This window comes from Colossoma macropomum, unplaced genomic scaffold, assembly GCF_904425465.1.
Source record: "Colossoma macropomum unplaced genomic scaffold, Colossoma_macropomum, whole genome shotgun sequence".
In the NCBI taxonomy this organism is placed as follows: domain Eukaryota; kingdom Metazoa; phylum Chordata; class Actinopteri; order Characiformes; family Serrasalmidae; genus Colossoma; species Colossoma macropomum.
This window is the reverse complement of record NW_023494805.1, coordinates 9,173,799-9,193,943: the sequence shown is the minus strand read 5'-3', so window position 1 is coordinate 9,193,943 and position 20,145 is coordinate 9,173,799. Positions and strand designations below refer to the sequence as shown.

The 20,145-nt window shown below is 37.8% G+C and overlaps 1 protein-coding gene across 7 annotated transcripts; it reads left to right on the top strand.

Annotated features, from left to right (window-relative positions):
• The first annotated feature begins 343 nt into the window (after window positions 1-343).
• On the top strand, window positions 344-14,831 carry LOC118825909 (class I histocompatibility antigen, Gogo-B*0102 alpha chain-like). 7 transcript variants are annotated; one of them, XR_005008704.1, is made up of 6 exons: window positions 344-498; window positions 1,933-2,193; window positions 3,506-3,781; window positions 7,376-7,663; window positions 7,755-7,842; window positions 8,282-8,411. XR_005008704.1 is itself a non-coding variant. In XM_036596771.1 (6 exons), exons 1-6 carry the CDS (start codon window positions 432-434, stop codon window positions 8,330-8,332), a joined length of 1,035 nt encoding a protein of 344 aa, XP_036452664.1. In that variant the 5' UTR covers window positions 344-431; the 3' UTR covers window positions 8,333-8,429. The 7 variants fall into 7 exon arrangements, 6 of the variants coding, with proteins under 6 accessions (XP_036452664.1, XP_036452668.1, XP_036452669.1 ...); XM_036596771.1 differs by having other exon boundaries at window positions 7,751-7,842; window positions 8,282-8,429; XM_036596775.1 differs by lacking the exons at window positions 7,755-7,842; window positions 8,282-8,411 and adding an exon at window positions 13,686-14,831.
• The last annotated feature ends 5,314 nt before the right edge of the window (window positions 14,832-20,145 follow it).

Sequence of the window (20,145 nt, the reverse complement as noted above, 5' to 3'; positions counted from 1 at the left end):
CCCATCCTGCTTTACCTGCCAAAGTGACCTAAGCATGTACATATAAGCATGTACACATGCACACATAAGACAAAAAGAAAGATAGACTTCACACAATCTAGTGGAGTAAAAAAGAAGATACTTGTAAAAAAAAAAGTTGCCCAAAATAGAAATACTTCGATAAAGACACATGAAAAAAGTACAGGAACGAATTACATGTTGTGCGTATATATATGTAAATATATGCACAAAATGAGAGACAGGTAATTCACTCTTGTGATTAGCCACTGCAATTTTTGATTGGCAGTTCATCTCTATTATATTATTGGGCGCGGGACTTGTCAGAGGGAAAAATAATAATGACGTCAAGCAGCCAACTCTCCGTAGTAAAGCAGGCATTGTTGATAAATGTGCTACTGTTGTCATCTCGAATACCTGCCGACATCACTGAGATGGATCACAGAAAAGCGTTAGAATCTCTGGTTTTTGCTGCAGTTGGTATCCAGCTGGCATGGTCAGGTGAGTTTGTCAACTTTGTGTAAAACTTAAGCTTCGTTTCGTCGCGGTCTTGCCGAGACTCGGGGCTGTGTGTTAGTTCGGTCGGCGATAGGTAGCGAAGACGAGGAAACAAGGAAGCGGGAAGGACTCGGCATTGCTTGATTAAAAAGTTCTTTGCATGGTGAAATGGTTCTTCAGATTGATGGAGAATGTGTTGTATGTAGAAACGTTTTGTAAAGGGTCCTACATGGCACCAAAATGGATCCTTTTTAGTGCTATATAGAACCTTTCCAAAAAGGTTTCTGAAAACGAAACCATCAGCTTGGAATGTAAAAAGGTTGTGAAAATGGCAGTGTCCAATAGCAGTGTGCTTACTCAGCAGTGTACTTATTCATTCTTGTATACGTTGCAAATTGCAGTCCCATGCTGTTGCCATATGACTACAATTATATTTTATCATGTTATTTATGTTATATGATCTAAACTAGTTTTAAGTATTAGTAAGAAATGTAGCCTCCCACAGATTTTTTCTGTGTTTGTTGTGTATAAATATTCAAACATTTGCATACTTTGAGAGTGCTTCAAATGCTGGACCTCACCATGTGCTGTTTGAAAAAACAAGTACAGACTGCAACAGGATAACGTGATTTGAAAAAGTGTATGAAGCTTTCCATTTCCTAGAATAATAAAAATCAAGTCATTGTTGCCATAAGGCAACACCAAACAGAAAAGGGTTTAGTTACCGCAAGATTAGGGGGCAATAAACTGAGTCTTGCATACATCTGAAGAAATGGGTTGTTGTTCACCTCTATGCAGGGGAGAGGGTGCTTCAGGACCAAGGTTGGAAAACACTGTGCTGGCGGAATCTGTCTGCCTCTAAAAACTCCTGTCCATCCATGTTAGTCTCACAATATCGGCACCAGACCCACGAGATCTTTGAGGATTTTTTTGAGCATTTAAAGCTGTAAAATATCCTTCTAATTATCAGAACTTCCAAAGCTCACATGTATTAATAGTATGTCAACTATTTAGTTTTGTTAGCTATGAATAGTAGGTGTGACGTTAGCTTCTACTTGACTAATCCCAGTTATATTCTAGGGCAGTAGTGTCAATCCGAGATTGGTAGCAGTACCGCAGAGTAGAGCTGAGCAATGTGTCAAAAATATGATGTCATGACACTAAAGACATTTTCATAATACACAATATATATGATGAAATTTTAAGTTTCTAGGATTTGGTAAAGTGGAACAGAAGCGTACACCACTATAGTTAAACACTTCTATCAAACACAACACCGTTATTTTTATAGAACATTTCACATACTGTGCTGCACTGAATCCAATTAAACAGGACTAATGCTCTCTTTGTAATGAAACATGCAGAGAGGTAAAACAATAATTTCTCTTTCTCCAATTATTATTTATTTATTTATTTATTTATTTTTTTACCGGATAGGCTCACACTCTCTTAAGCACATCTCCACTGGTGTCACAGCTGGAGTACCTTTCCCAGAATACACACTTGTAGGTCTGATGGATGGAGAGCCTTTTGTGTATTATGACAGTAACATTAAGAAGATGGTCCCCAAAATGGATTGGATAGAGCAAAATGAGGGGCCAGATTACTGGACAACAGGGACCCAAACTCAGAAGGATTTTCAGGAAATCTTCAAAACAAGCGTGGCTGTTCTAATGAAGCGCTACAACCAGACTACAGGTATCATTCAATACATGCATAAATACATACCATATTTGTTAAAAGGAACCCCAGCTTGTAAGGCGTTTTGAACTTAATGTGGTGAAAATGCCACAAACTACTAAAATATTAACACACAAAGCAAAATTTATTATAAAATTGCAAAAAATCTTGCTATTCAGTTTGCCATTTTTATTACACTTTGGCTTGTAACGTCAAATGGTTGCACTGGAAATAATGCTTTGCTTTTGACTGCTGATTGAGTGCTAGTCAGCTGAACATATATGCTGTTCAGCGTTTTGATATTCAGACACTGATGCTCATCTACACTTACGAGAGTACATGCTGTAAAGAGCTCCACCATCATTTTGCCTAAACTGACTCTTGTATAACAGTGTTTCCCCATATTTAGTGGGCTGCTCTTAATGTAAGTGTGATTCATTTTCAACCATAGGTGTTAACTGCATTGCTCCACACCACTCGCATGTGCTTTGACAAAGCACTGTCGTGGGCTATTTACATCTGCCCTATTTTTTAAGAGTGTATGGATTGTAATAAGGCCAAGGCTACCGACAAAGGTAGGGATAAGTAGCTTACATGTAACCATATGGGTGAAGATCAGGCTGAAACTGATGCTGAACAGTAGGCTGGTGGAACTGAGACTGGATGACTGAGAGGCTGTTAGAACTGAGTTTGGGCAGCAGACTGAGTCAGTGTCTGATAGACAGCAGCTTGGTCTTGAGCTGCATCATTCTTTGTTTCATGAATGTACTCACATAACTCTTGCACAGGAACTGCAATAGTATTGGAACTGTCATCATATGTTTCCGACTACTATGTTGTTCAACTTTATCCCGCTCAATGTAGAGACAGTTAGGACATGTTGTATTTGTATTTGTGTCATCAACCCCCTTAAAGCTCTCCTCTCTTAAATGTATTTCTAGGGGAGACTATTATATTATTTTACCATTATACTGTACAGTAAGATTGAGTCAACAATGACTGATCTTCTAACTAGCTCACACAGAATTGTTTTACATAGTCCATTAGACCCACTAGTGGATGTATGTTATGACCATAATAGTTAATTTAGAGTTGTGTTTGGATTTATCTCTACTGTGTTTAGACTATCCAGTTTGAGGATCCAACTTGGGAAAGAAAAATAAAAAAAAAACATACTTTGTTCTTTAACGTCACACCTATTCACTTAACTCCAAAAACTGTGTGTAAAAGCTACAAACACTGTGTAACTTGTAGACTAGCAATAAGAAACGTGGAGACAGTGGAAATGATGTAAGTACAAACAATAACTGTGGTCTTTTTCCGCCCAAAGGAATTCACACATTTCAATCTATGATTGGCTGTGAGCTGGATGATGATGGCACAAGAAGAGGCTATTTGCAGCATGGTTATGATGGAGAAGACTTCATCAGTTTGGATTTAAACACTCTCACCTGGACTGCAGCTAACACTAAAGCTGTTATTACCAAAAGCAAGTGGGAGACAACAACTTTACTTGCCAATATGTGGACAAGATACTTGGAAAGCACATGTATTGAACTTATAAAGAAGTATGTGAGTTATGGCAAAGATACTCTGGAGAGAAGAGGTAAGGTGTTTTCATATCCTCTGATCTACAGAAATACCAAACAATCACTAATGTGATTTATCTTATGGGAGTAAGAAAATGTAGTTTGCTAATAGAGACTATGGCCATTTAAGGTCTTGGCAGCAAGTGAAGATTAGATGAATGTTTCTTTTGGTTTGGAACCAAATAAGCTGGTAGACACCTTGACAGAGATATAAATAACAGGGTTTGAAGTATATTCATAAAATTAAAACATTTTGGTAGAACTTTCTAAGAAAACCATGTCTACAAGAACCTATGAACACATTCATAACATGTTACGATGCATTCGTAAGTCAAGCCAAGTCAAAGTTTATTTATATAGCGCTTTTTACAAGTGTTGCTACAAAGCAGCTTTACAGAAAAATCCGGGTCCAAGCCCCCATGAGCGTCGCCAATGGTGACAGTGGCAAGGAAAAACTCCCTAAGAGCAAGAGGAAGAAACCTTGAGAGGAACCAAGACTCAAAAGAGGAACCCATCCTCCTCTGGTCGATACCGGATAGCAAACAGCGTTAGTATAAAATATTAGAATACAAAACGGGGAAAAACGGGTGGAGCAATGGTTAATTAGATAGCTTGAGTTTATGCAGCAGCAACAGCATCATCAGGAGGGTCGGTTTATGCAGGTGAGGTTTGCATAGCTTTGTACAGCGTGAAGCTCCATGGTGATCAATACGGTGCAGATCAGCCAACGGAGATGGAGCTCTGGTGACTAGCAGCTCTGGTGGATCCCATGTGGCGACTCAGGCAGACGTCACTCAGGGGCTCAAAAAAAAAGGGAGGGAGGGAGGGAGAGAAATTGATTAACAGGACAGGTCAGTTTATGGAGAGATATTAGAGAGTAATAGTGCAACAACTGATATTAGCAAAATGCTTGTGCGACTAGATCAGTTTTGAGTCTAGTTTTAAATGTAGAGAGTGTGTCTGAGAGGAACAGAGGTTGGGAGATGATTCCACAATTTTGGGGCTACATAGGAATGTGCTCAGCCCCTGCTGTGGTTTTTCTAATTCTAGGAACTGCCAGCAAGCCGTTGTTTTGTGAGCGGAGCGTACGCGTGGGTTCATATGACTGAATTAATTCAATAAGATACTGCGGGGCCATTTAATGATTTATAAGAGAAGGATCTTAAACTCTACATGAAATTTAACAGGTAGTGTACACCATCGTTAGCTTGGTGCTGACTTAAAACTGCATATTTAATAGAATGTTAGCAGAAATTAGCATTACTGTAGTGCAGTGTAGCGATGTTACCGAGTGAAGGTTTCAAGTGGTTAATGTTAGAACCAGTGAGGGAGCAAATTACAATGTTAGCACTCCAATAACATGCCTCTCTCTCCATGCCTTTGCTTCACAGTAACTTCATCCAGAGGGTGATGTCAGAGGGGGAGGGGCCTGATGGGTTCTTGGATTGCTAGGATGTAATGTCATTTTTAAACTGAGAACGATGGTTAAGGAAGGTGCAAAGAGTTGTAATAACTCGGTACTGGACAACTTATTTGGGGCTGCCATTTGAATATTCGGGTGGAGCCCTAACAACACCCGTGGTGAGAAACAAAATAGTAAAAATGCCATGACATCAATAAACTTATTTGTCTCACTTTACTTTACACTGTGCAAGCTGGGAGTGAGGTTTTTGGCACTGACATTGTTATTAAAAGTATTTGCCTTTTAACCGATTTCTTCTATTTTCGCTAATTTGTCGCATTTGAATGTTTCAGATCAGCCACCTAATTTTAACATAAGATAAAGACCACACAAGTAAACACACAATGTAGATTTTAAATGATCATTCCATTTTTTGGATATAAAGATTTATTCAAAACCCATATCACCCATATGAAAAAGTAATAGCCCCCTAAACCTAACAACTGGTTGTGCCACCCTTGGCAGTAACAACCGCAATCAAACGTTTGCAATAACTTGCGATGAGTCTTTTACATTGCTGTGGAGGTGTTTTGGCTCACTCTTCTTTGAAGAATTATTTTTAATACGGCTATATTGGAGGGTTTTCGAGAATGAACTGCCTGTTTAAGGTCTTGCCACAACACCTCAATGAGAATCAAGTCAGGACTCTCACTCGGCCACTCCAAAACCTTAACTTTGTGAACTTGCTTGTGTGCTTCTCATCATTATCCTGCTGCATAACACAACTGTGCTTCAGCTGTGGGTCACAAACTGATAGGCGGACATTCTCCTACAGGATTTTCCGATAGAGAGCAGAATTCAAGGTTCCAACAAGTTGTCCAGGTCCTGCAGAAGCAAAGCAGCCCCAAACCATCACACTACCACCACCATGTTTCACTGTTGGTATGATGTTCTTATGGTGGAATGCGGTGTTAGCTTTACGCCAGATGTAACAGGACCCATGTCTTCCAAGAAGTTCCACCTTTGACTCATCAGTCCACAGAGTATTATATTAAAAGTCTTGAGTGTCGTCTAGATATTTTTTTGGCAAATACAAGATAAGCCTTTGTGTTCTATTTGGTCAGCAGTGCTTTGCCCTTTGCAGCAATGTGCTCTTGGTGAAATTTTGGTAGGCCGGCAACTCCTGGGAAGGTTCACCACTGTTCCACGTTTTCTCCTTTTGTGGATGATGGCTTTCACTGTGGTTGACTGGAGTCCTGGAGCCTTAGCACTGGCTTTGTAGCCATTTCCAGACTCGTAGATTTCATTGGCTTTGTTTTGCATCTATATTTGAGTCTCTTTTAGAAAGTGCTGCTTTTAGAGACCATTTAGCCTGTTTCACATTGCCAGACAATGTTCTATTTGCGTAATGTTTAGATTCAACAGGTCTGGCAGTCATCATGCCTGGGTGTGGCTGGTGAAATTAAACCCTAATAGTCAATTGAATTTGGTTAACTGGTTGATCTAGTAGCTAAGGGGGCAATTACTTTTTCACATAGGGCCAGGTAGGGCTGAACAGCATTTTTCCTTCAATAAATGAAATCATCATTTAAAAACAGCACTTTATGTTTACATGGGTCATGCTTGTCTAATATTAAAAGTAATTTGATGAATTGAAACATTAAAGTGTCACAAATATGCAAAAATAGAAGAAATTGGGAAGGGGCGAATGCTTTTTCACAGCACTGTATAATGCATCATATTTAACAATTCATAATGCATAATAAACATGGCTATAAAGTGTAATTAATCTGTATAAATATTTATATCCATGTTTATAATACCTGAATGCATTATAACATGTTATGAATGTGTTTATAAATGCTCATAGACATGGTATTCATAGAAAGTGTTTACAGCACTTTTAATGAAAACAAAGGAGGAAACTATTCGATATGGTTTGTTACAATTAACCATAGCAACAAGATTATTTTATTCTTTGTTAAAGGAATAAAAAAAAGTTACTTGATCATTTTTCTTAAATATAATTATAACATAATTGCAGATGCTCTGCTGTCTTTCTGTGTTATGATATATGTATTGGTACACTTCACAATATTCAATTATTCATTAAGCTTCCTCCTCAGAATTTTGGTTTGGTTGTTGTTGTTGTCGTTGTCATTGTTGTTGTTGTTATTATTTCCTCCCCTCTGCCCCCTTGTCTCTCTAGTCTTTCCTGAGGTGGACCTGTTCCAGAAAGACTCTTCTTCTCCAGTGGTGTGTCATGCTACAGGTTTCTACCCCAGGGAAGTGGTGATCTCCTGGAAGAAGAATGGAGAGTATCTGCATGAGGACGTGGAGCTTAGAGAAACCTTACCCAACCAGGATGGAACGTTCCAGAAGAGAAGCGTTCTGAGAGTCTCACCGGAGAAGCTGGACAGGAATGAGTTCAGCTGTGTGATTCAGCACAGCAGCTTGGAGAAAGAGCTACCAGTGTCTGATCGCAGAGTCCTGTCAGGTAAGAGAAGTGAGTGATCTGTGATCTGAAGTTATATAATATAATATAATATAATATAATATAATATAATATACATTCATGTTTCAGATAGAACCCTTGATATTATTGTTGGTCCAATTGTGACTGTTCTCATTCTCATTGGCTGTGTTGGATTTTTCATTTGGAAAAGACGTCACCTGGTAAGGGGGGGGAGGGAGTAAATGTCAAGTCTGAGAAAAATAATGCAGATTCCTCATCATACTTTTTGTTTTAAATGTTTCATAATATATTATGTGTAACTGATTTAAACTGAGAAGTCTGAAAGTAGACCTAGTAGGCCTGTCGCTGTTGGAACAAAGCCTCGTATCACCACAATGGTAACTCCATTTTTTTTCCAAGTAATTTTGAACCATTTCTATTGTTCTGCTCTTTATGAAATTTTAACACAGTGCAAAGATGGAGACGCAAGGTTTTTGAACAACAGCGACAATATTAGCAATCAGATTATTAACCTGATATTGAGGATCTTGTGGTGCTGTTTTCACCACATTTATTATTTATTTTCTTCTTTGTTCTGAAGTAGACAATCTACTATACACAATTCTTGTAATAATTCTGTGTCCATCATTTGTCTTTCAGGCTTCAGGCATGCTTCAGGAAATCCCAACACATGAAACTGGGCCTTTGTGATACTTCTTAGAAAATTATAGAAAATATTTGTTCAGTCCGCTTTATTGTAAATATTTGAGTCTTTAACTTTATTATAATGTAACTAAATATAATGTCTTATAATGTTTTATAGACTCAGTAGGAGACTCCTAAAGAGTATAAAATAATCTAATAATAAAATTTTATTCAGTTTTAATGTTTCACTTTTCATGGATTTGATGTTAGAATAAATATCTAACCCAATCTGAAAATAAAAATGAAATATTATTCCAAGGTCTACCTTGCTGCTTTTGGAGTTTTAGAATTGATCCAAGAGGAGAGAAAGTCATGCTTGCCATAAGCTAATCATACATTTTTTCATAGTAATAAGCCATAGAATTAACCCCCATCAAAATATCTGAACCGACAACTTTTTTGATCATCCAAAAATGGCCTAGGTTCATCCTTATATCAAAGCTCTGTTAGCATGTACATGCTAAATAATTACAAATCTGAGTATTCTTTGGTTTCCTGATTGAAAAATTACATATGGCATGCATGACTGTCTAACATAAATATTTTGTAACTATAATTTACCAAAATACCAAAATTGTATACAAAATTACCCTAGGGTTATTAGAGTTCAAGTTATCATTTACCTCATGTACGGGGACTATCCAGGGGCAAACAGGCTTGGTGTGTCCTTTATACTGTGCAACATGCTCATTAAAGTGTGTAATGATGATGGGAAATACAGCCACTGCAAGCATGGTGGTGTACCACAAAGCAGAATTTCTGATCACCAAACTAACTTCAAGTTAACTTTGTTAACAAGTCCACCTTTGCAATTAGTGGTTGTGCTTAAAACACACTTGTGTGACGTACAGTGCATTCGGAAAGTATTTATACACCATTGCTTTTCCTAATTTTATGTCACAGTCTTAGTCTAAAATGGATTTTTTTCTTTGCAATCTTTCAAGCAGAAACTAAAGTGTAATAAAAATGAATAAATAAAAATACAAAAAATTAATAAAAACACAAAACTGAAATATCACACTTACACAAGTGTTCAGGCCCTTCACTCAACTCTGAACGCACTCTCGGCAGCAATTACAGCATTAAGTGTTCTTGCATATTATGCTACAAGCATGGCACACCTGGATGTGGGGATCTTCTCCCATTCCTCTTTGCAGAACCTTGCAGGCTTTTTGAGGTTGGATGGCGAGGAATGCTATTTTCAGGTCTCTTAAGAGTTCAGTCGGGTTCAAGTCCAATCAAGGGCATTCACAAACCTGTCCTGAAGAAACTCCAGTGTTGTTTTAACCATGTGCTTCGCATGATTGTTGTATTGGAAAGTGAACTTACTTTTGAGGAGGTTTTCCTCAAGGATTTCTTTGTACTTTGATCCACTCATCTTTCCCTTAATCCTGACAAGTTTCCCATTCCCTGCTGCAGAAAAAAACATTCCATAGCTTAAGGCTGTCACCAGCATGCTTCATTTTAGGGATGGACTTTTGCAGGTTATGAGGGGTGCTTGGTTTCCTCCATAACACTTGACATTCAGGCTAATGAATTCAATCTTGCTTTACATCAGATCAGAGAATCTTGTTCGTAATGGCCTGAGAGTCCTTTAGGTGCTTTTGGGCAAGCTCCACTTCATAGGTGAAGTGTTGCAGAGATTCTTCCACCTGCGCCACATAGGACCTCTGGAGTTCTCAGTGGTTCTCAGTGGTTCCAAAAGTCTTCCATTTAGGAATCATAGACATCCCTGTGATTTTCAAAGCTGCAGATATTTTTTCGGGACCCTTCTTCAGATCTGCCTTTTCTATATAAAAGTGACCTAAAATATGATCAGGTCTTCATTTAAGTCATAACAGTAGATAAAGAGAGCCTAATAAAAACAAATAACAAAATTATATAGTTTGTTTTAAACAAAGTGATACAATATTAAATCCCTTTGTTGGCGTAAGTATGTGAACGTCTGAAATGATCACTTTGGTAAAAAGTGGATATTTAGAAACTATGAGTATCAATTTAAAAATCATATTTAAAAAGATAAATACCAGAGATATTTTAATTATACTCCAAGTTAAAGAGATACATTTTCAAATGATTCTTGAAAGTGTGCACTGAGCTTGACTATTTAATAACAGGTGTAAATGAGTTCCACAGTTTAGAAACAGAATAACAGAAACAGTTGTTTTGCAATCCAAATTTAAAAGCATTGCTTCACCATTATTTTATTGCTGGTCTGATGTTATTAGCTGCAGCTCATGCAGCAAGAACAATACGAGCATCAGATGTTAAAACAGGCAGATTGTGCAGACAGTACAGGGCTGACGTACTGCTGGAAGACGGAAAGCGTGCTCTGGTGTTGGATTCTCCGGTTTGGTGCGCACCATCACAAAAATGCCAGGGTTGATTTGGAAGCAAACCAAGACCCATGATTTTTGGTGGGCCACTGTTCATTTGTTACATGTTAGATGACACTAAAAGTGATAAATTCACACAATGGTGTTGAAAGCTTTGGTCCTCGTTCACTAATATCTTCCTAAGTTGTTTCTTAAATTTGTTCTTGAGAAAAGTCCAAAGAAAAAGTCTATGTCAGATTCATGACGTGTTCTTTAACCACAGAACTGTTCACATCTTTGTGCTCTTGAGTGTGTGTAGATTCTGTTCTTACTTAAGAAGTAATCCCAGATAAGAAGAAAACATTGGTGAATGTCAGAATCTTCATAAAAACTGCTTAAGAATGGTTGGTGAATGAAGCCCGCGCTTCTGCATGTCATAGCATCTCTTCCGTTGTGCCGAGGCCCTCAAATCACTGCTTAGCAACTATTACTGTTTGTCATTACTATGGTCAGGATTTTAGTTTGCAGTGCTACAGTGTTTTCCAGATTTGCTGAAGGAGGAGGCTTTAAAAGCCCATGTTTCTCTCAACGGAGTACAGTGTTTTGTTTTCTGCCCATTTCCAGTGCCAAAAACAGGAAACACCAAATAAGAGAATCCAATACCAGAGCATACTTTCCTTCTTCTATCAGCGCTGTACTCTCTACATGAGCACTGTACTGTCTATGAAGAAGGGAGAAAGGGAAATAGACAAAAAAGCAATATGAATAGTTAAAACCTCAGAACCAAAACTATTCATAGTTTTGGTTTTGGGGTTTTGGTTGTTGATATTGTATTTCACTTTGCTGCTATTGTGGTTTTCTTTACAGCATGTTGCATTTTGTAGTCTAGTGTTGTCAGTCTATTGTTCTGAGAAGAACAAATGATCTTCTTCCTTTTTTGCTTTATATTAAATATTTTGTCCCTTTCAAATGGGCAAAGCAGAAATGGAGCTAGATTATCTCCTCTTTCTTAAAGATGAAAGCTTTAAATGCTGCTTATATGAAGGGGACAATTTTGGTGGTTTACCAGGGTCTCTCCTTTCAGGAGTCACATTTCCTTTTTTTCACATATTTTCACCTACTTTTCTTTTGCCTTTTTTCTTCCTTATGCCAGTGCAACATCTTACATGCCAACTCCTCAGACATTTCTCTTGAAAATATGAATAACTTGTACTTAATGGCTGTTTTAATTGGAAATGAAATGAATAAAGGGTCACTGACTTTTGCACATTATTGTATCTTAAACATACCTATAAAATCATTTTTTGGGGTGAGGTTTTCTTACAAGTGATAATTTGCTGATTTACTACAATTAGGGCTGAATAGAGGGTTTTTGTTTTTCAAATTTCATGATGAACAGACCAGTAAAAGTGTTCTAAAATGAATTGTTCTGTCAATGTATTGAACGTTGAGAAGGGTTTTTTTTCTACTATAATATTCCTTTTTTTAGAGATACAAGGTGTTGTTCCAACAGTGATGAGATATTAGTAATTTAAAGTAAGTATATGATAGTAAGAGGAAGATGAGGGAGGAACCCCACACAGACACGGGGAGAACATAAAAACTCCACACAGAAATAATTCTGGTTGCCCGGCCGGGGAATCAAACCCAGACATTTCTTTCTGTGAGGTGACAGTGCCACCCACTGTGTCACTATGTTGCCCTCCTTTCCTCTAAAATGGATTATATTAAGTATGTTGTAGATCACTCAAGAAACCTTTATGTCAAGTTAAAATACTTTTAATTTTGTTACTGCTAGCAGACAATTTGTGAATCAATCACAACATATGTCCACTCTGTCATGGACAAATGCAATACAGATTAAATATATTTTCATTGCAGTGTAATGATATGACTGATCTTTAGAGAAATGTTGTGTCCATTAATCAATAATAGTTGAAGTCAATTTTAGTTAAAAACTTCTTCAGGTATGAAATCTACTGTAATATGTTTTTTTTTCTGCACTAGCTGTACTTTCTTTTCTAAACAAAACCTAACGGCAAAAATATTTTAGTAAAAATTATATAATGCAAGTTGCTTTCTTTGGTGTTTGCATCTGAATAATTTGTGTATTTTGGTAAAACATGAAGATGACAAAGTGGACAAATATGTACTTTGGCGTGACAGACATGTTAAGATCGAACACATCCATCTACAAATCCAATATGTTGAAAATGATGGAATATAATTGTAGACCTCATTATTAACTCCATTTAAGGAAACCAGTGTGGTGGTTTTGATGTCATTGATGTCAAAGTTCAGTGTTTTTTAACATGCTTTAACCTCGTTATGACACAGTGGATAACAATTTCAGGGACACACACAAATATTCAACATTATTGAAATTATATTATTAAATATGGATGACGTTCTTATGTTTTATTATCCCGTCACTTATCACATTCACTGAAGCTGACCATTCAGCACCCCAGACATGGCAGAATCCCCCACATCCTGTCAAAGAATATGGGACAAAACGTATAAAATGCTTCTTAAAGCAAATGCCACTCCACTAATATAGTCTTAAAGATTTACCCAATCAGAACAACATTTGAGAAATTGATTGTTTTGCAATACTTTTATTAAACTTTTGTGATTATATAAAGCTGTGCAGACCTCACCTGCATGAACTGACCTTCCTGATGCTGCTGCTGCTGCATAAACTCAAACTATCTAATTAATCATTGCTCCACCTGTTTTCCCTATTTCGTATTCTAATATTTTATACTGATGCTGTTTGCTATCCGGTATTGACCAGAGGAGGATGGGTTCCTCTTTTGAGTCTTGGTTTCTCTCAAGGTTTCTTCATCCTGCTGTTAGGGAGTTTTTTCTTGCCACTGTTGCCATTAGCGATGCTCATGGGGGCGTGGACCCGGATTTTTCTGTAAAGCTGATTTGTGACAACACCTGTTGTAAAAAGCGCTATATAAATAAACTTTGACTTGACATTGACTTGACTTATAGGGTGGTAGTGCTGTAAGAGTCATGTTCTTTGATTTTTCCAGTGCCTTTAATACGATTCAGCCCCTCCAACTGAGAGATAAGCTGGCAAGGATGCAAGTCGATCTGTGCCTGGTCTCCTGGATTGCAACCTCACTGGCAGACCTCAGTCTGTCAGGCTGAAGGACTGTACATCAGAGACTGTAGTCAGCAGCACAGGAGCACCACAAGGGACTGTACTTTCCCCTTTTCTCTTCACATTGTACACCTCAGATTTCAGTACAACTCTGAGACGTGCCACATGCAGAAGTTTTCGGATGACAGTAGCGTGTGTAAGAGGAGGGCAGGAGGAGGATTACAGAAACCTGGTGAAGGACTTTGTGGCGTGGTGCCGTAGGAACAACCTGATACTGAACACTTCCAAGACCAAGGAGATGGTGGTGGGTTTTCGCAGGGCTGGGCCACTCACACAGCCAATCACTACCGAGGGGGTTGAAGTGGAGAGGGTCAGGACCTACAGGTATCTCGGACTGCAACTGGATGATAGGTTGGACTGGTCAGCCAACAGAGACATCCTGTACAAGAAAGCTGACTCTATTTCCTGAGGAGGCTGGGGTACTTTAACATCTGTGGAAAGCTCCTGACTGTGGTTGCCAGCTGTCTTTTTTATGCTGTGGTGTGCTGGGGAGGAAGCATGAAAAAGAGAGACAAGATGTGACTGGACAAGCTGGTCAGGCGAGCGGGGTCAGTGGTCGATGTGGAACTGGACTGGTGATTAAGGTGGTCGAGAGAAGGACATTGCACAAACTGCTCTCCATTATGGATGATGATGGCCAGCCACTGCACACCATCATCATGGACTCAGGAGATCCTTTGTCCCTAGAACCATTAGGTTCGTCAACTCTTCCCAGAGGGGCGAGAAGAAAAGAGAGAATTGGGAGGAGGATAGATGAGGACTGAATCTCTTATGCTAACTCATAGGTTTAGTTTTATTAATCTGCACATTTGGACACCTTACTGCACATCATTCATTATTGCACTGACTTTTTTTATCTCAGGATAGATCTTATTGCATATTTTTGTATATTTCTAGTTGTATATATGCCTGTAGATAGGATTTTTGTATATATTCCTGCCTCATTGTGATAAGCAAGATATATTAATGTATAATTAACAGTATTATTTATAGTTGATAATTTTGCTGAGCCTGTACATTCTTCTTTTCATATTGTACCACCCTTATTATTATAACTGTCCTGTGTTGTGTGACTGCTACTGGCTGTTAAATTTAGTTCGGGATCAATAAAGTATCTATCTATCTATCTATCTATCTATCTATCTGAGGGACAGTTAAAGCACCTCATACTGACAGTGACCCACAAAAGGATTTACTTTCATCAAACAGCACTTTTGTGGCTTCAGTGTGAGTGTAGATGTATGTAATTATGAAAAAATGAAGAACTGAAGATTTTGAAATTAAATGCAATGAAGAAAATAAAGTAGATGTAGTCCTATTGAATGTCCAGTAGAGGGCAAACCACGGCTGTATTTCTCATTATCTAAACCAGAAGTGTAAGAACTCTGCGTCCCTCTGCCTGTTCTATAAACAGTCTCTCTTCAGTGCCTTTACAGAGGGTTTAATTTGAGGTCACCACAACAGTATCCCATGTTTATATTTTATGTTGACATTTATATAATGGCTCCATAGAAACACTCGTGGTTTAAGCGGCTGGTTTGTGTCCGCTGTGATTCTCGTGGTATTTGTACGCTGTGACTCATGCTTTGTGGGAATCACTTGGCAGCCATCCTGCTGTTGCCCGCTGTGTGTATGTCTGGAAATTTGGGTTCTGGAAGTCCCTGTAGGATGTGCAAGAGCAGGGGGATATTTCACAAAACTGGACTTTTCAAATAGACAGATCATTTAAACCCAAAGTCAAGCCTGTGAAATAGGAGCACGTATTAGGCATTATCATTGCACAGTCCTCACTTTGGGTTTAAATGATCCATATAATGGAAACTGATTTTATTTAAAGCTTTTATTTCAATTAAAGAGTTTAATGTAGTATTGCTAAGGTTTTCATGTACCATTCTCTCCCCACTCAATACAGTCTATATATAAGCTAAGCTGCAAATCCAGCCTGTTTTGAATTCATTGTTTTAGTGATGTAACAAAAAATCAGCTCATTTACTGTGATGAATGGATTGAAAAACTACCATAAAATGATGTCTCAGGTATCAGGCAGGGCATTCATAACCATTTTGTCTAATAACTTTCTGTGAGAGATCTTTTAGTCATTACACTCTTCAGACGTCTGGTTCCTATCACCACCACAGCAAACAATTCTGACTCAGTAAGCTTCTCTAGAACAGAACATTTCACAGCAAACCACTCTGAATGACTTTGTTTACATCTTAATTATTTAAAAAAAATACTTCATAAAAACTGAGAATAAGAAGAATAAGAAAAAACTGAGAACTTTAAATTGTAAAATTGTAAATAAACAATTATAATATTTATTACCATCCTGCATTATATCTATCTATCTATCTATCTATCTATATATATATATATATATATATATATATATATATATATATATCTCCTGACTCTTATGACTCCTCTAACTGTAATGACTGGCACTGCCCTCATCTGGCTAAGGATGGCATTGCATCTGAAATTCATGCTATGAGAAACTGAACACAAAACAGAGATGAAAATCTTTTGGCAAGAACAGTTATTTGATATTGGAGGAGATGAAGACTGCAATTTTTTTCAGTCATAGGAAAATTATATCATTTAAACTTTAAAAAGGTTTTGGTTGTTCAGTTTGTTCCCTGTGACCATGTAAAAGACCATTAGAAGTTTGTTTATTTCCAAACTGATACCAGATTTCTGAGAGGTTGCTGTGAACTTATTTACAGTTAGGACCTCTGGAACCAGTTTACCAGATCTGGCTGTGCCAAACTTCTCACAGTAAACAGACAGGACAGTGCAGCGCTGACACAGCACTCATTTCTGAGCATGAGGTAGTGGAATAAGGTGCAGAGATATTTAACATGCTGTGATATGTGAGTATACACAGTCAGATAACATACGTGAGGACAGCAGTTACTGAGGTAGAATATACACAGTACTTGAGTAAAATACAGTGTTAGCAGCAATGTTCCAGATAGTGCAAGTAGAGCATCAAAGGAGGAGTGTGTGTGTGTGTGTGTGTGTGTGTGTGAGTGTAGAGTATGTGTGTGAGGGGGTATTCTCGGCAGGAAAGATCAATATATCGCTGTTGTTGGAAGAAAACCTTGTATCTCCATTTTTGATGCTTTTCAGGTGTTGACATAATATAAAAATACCTGTTGTTCTTTACATTGTGTGTAAATTTCATGATGAATGGACCAAAAGAAATGACCCAGAATGACTTACAAAAAATTCTGGTTCCATTGACTTACATTAAAATTAAAGTAGTTTTTTTCCTTCTTCTGTAAAGTTACTATTTTGGAGAGTGGTTTTGTTCCGAAAACAGCGCTAAAAATATAAGAGAAAATGGTATTCAAAAGTAAAAGTGGGCCCAAATTTTCAGCTGCTTGCAGCTGTGAACATCTTCTGAACATGTGGCTGGACAAAATCTGCATTTTAGGAAAGTTTGGAAGTTCAATCAGCCAAATCAATGAACAGGATCTTTAAAAGGGAAAGTCCACCAATTTTTTTAAAAAATGCTCTGCATAAAATTGTTAAGATGTAAACAGAGTCATTCAGGGTGGGTTGTGAAATTGCTTGCTCTAGAGAAACCTACTGAGTGAGAATTGCTCGCTGTGGTGGTGATAGCAACTGGAAGGTCTGGAAGTCTCTAAAAGCTCCCTCACTGTTAAATGTTAAATTGTTTTTTATTTAATTCCGTTCATCGTGGACAGGAACATGCAGGGCATTGTAAATAGCCATCGTCATCATCACTTTTATTCATATAGCACCTTTCCCATGCTCAAGGACACTTTATAATCCAAGAAAAACACAGATATAGCATTCAAGTATAAATGGAACAATGACAATATACTGAAAACAAATAAGTCTTTAACAGAGATTTAAATGAAGACAGAGAGGTGGCATCCCGAATAGACTGGGGATGGGACATATAAATGAAGATGCTCAGCCAAATATGGCTGTGCAGAGCTTTATATATACTGAACCTTATACTGAACATGTACTGAACATGTATGTAATGGGTAACCAATGAAGACTCTGAAAGACAGGGGTGATGTGGTATTCTTCTTTGAAAAGGTGACGATCCTAGCAGCGGCATTTTGAACATAGCGAGGGTTTTGACAGGGAAACCAGAGAGAAAAACATTGCAGTAGTCTAGCTGTGATGTCACTAATGCATGCACAAGTGTTTCTGCATCGGTGTAGCTGAGGAATGGTCAGAGACAAGCAATATTATTTAATTAATTAATTAAAAGGTTACCAAAGAAAGCTTACCTTTTCACACGCATCGCTGATTTGTCATCCTCAACATTACATATAAAATGCAGAAGACACGTGTAGGTCACTGGTGTTTTTTCATAGATAACAAAATGGCTATCATTGTCTTGTTGACACTGGGAGTCCTGGTTCCTATAACCACCATCGCAAAGAAATCTGAGTCAGTATGTTTCTTTATAATGAACCAATCAATAAACGATTTAATTACATAGGAATTTTGAAAAAAATTGATGGGATTCCCCTTTAAGCCAGGCTTAAATTAATCTAATTCTATGGCTTAAGAAATGAGTTTTTTTTTCATCTAATTTAATCATATTGTGGCGCCACCACTGGACTTAAGATTTGGGCCGAGGGGAGAGCAGAAGACAGCATGTAGAAGACTCCAAGAATGCCTTACACCTCTTTGCAGCCTTTTTAGGTCCACTTTAATGTATTAGATGTTGTTGTTTTAAAGTTGAGATGTGTGAACATTTTGGTTGTGGTAAATTGTGTCCTTTTCAAGCGAATTAGCATGCTGGGAGTATTTTACTATCATTGTATTAGATTTGCCTTTTGATGACCTACCCCTCAGTTCTGTAGTTCTGTAACTTCTGTATTTAGTTCCCCTCTCTGCTGTTTCAATAAAGAGCAACTCCAAAAGCAGAAAATGGCTTACTCCAGGCCTTCTTCTGAGCCTGCGCCACTGAGTTGATGCCACAGTTAACTGAAACAAACCAAAAACAACGCTCTTTCCCTCCCCACCCCGAAGGTCTACCCATCCCCTCTGTCTCTGTCAATTACATTGCTAATAACACATTAAATAAGATATTAATGAATAGAACAAAACAAAAATGAAAGGCAATATGCTAGCCTATACAAACCATCATACTATTTGCTCCAATCTTTTCGTCACATCAAAACAAATTTGTCTCCATGTTTCAAGAGTAGATGCTCTAGCTTTATTGATTCCAGCTGTGGCCAATTCTAAAAGTACTATGTCATGTAGTTGAAATAGCCAGGGTCATACACTAAGATGATGTGGGGGAAGCCATCGTTGTGCAGTGATTTTCTGGCTGATGTTAAAGCCAGTAAGCCCTGTCTTCCTTTGTTTTCCTGTTGGGGCTAAATTGGGGTCATCGTCAAGGAATAATACAGCTGGATCCACAGGGATGTCTTTCCCAACCAGGGCAAGACAATATGGTAGTAACATTTATCCTGGAGTCATGAAGGTCCTCACATATGCAAGACGGTTCCCACTTGTTGTTGTTGTGGGCAATGCTTACAGTAAGAATTTAAAGCGGATTTTGTGACAAAGCATTTCTGTGGTGTCCAATTTACCCTGTGACGATATTTAAAATGGATCAATTGGTGATTGGAGTTTTTTTTTTTGATGCATCAAATATATTTTCCCACACCGTTGCCCAAAACCACTTCTACCCTTAAAGATAATCTCCCACACACTGTGAAGCAAATGATCCAGTAACGAGAACGAGATCTTTTTGTTTACATTGTTCATGATTTTTTTGTCTAATTTGTATGTAAAGCACTTTGATGTTGCATCAATAATAATAATAATAATAATAATAATAATAATAATATAATAATAATAAATATTGTTATTATTATACTATGTCATCACTTTAGACCATCCCAAGAAAGTTATGTGGCATTTTTGGATACACACTTAAAAAAGATAGTTCTTCAAGTGTTCTTTAGTGAAAGGAATGGTTCTATTTAGAACCATGAGTTCTTTATACAGAGTTCTCTATATAGAATTCAAGGTTCTAAATAACCACTGGCTTTATTAAAGAACCCTTGAGGAAGCATCTTTTTTAAGTGTGTAGTTGGACACGAATGGGTTAAATTAGGCCTACAATCTCACATTGAACTCATTCAGATCTACATTTCCTAAATTTAGGTATTGGATGGGTGACTTTCTCTTCAGATCACTGCAGAACACAGCAGAGAACATCTTGTCTCTTAAAAAAAGAGGAAATCTAGTGGATTTACGACCCAGAGAGAGAGAGAGAGAGAGAGAGAGAGAGAGAGAGAGAGAGAGAGAGAGAGAGAGAG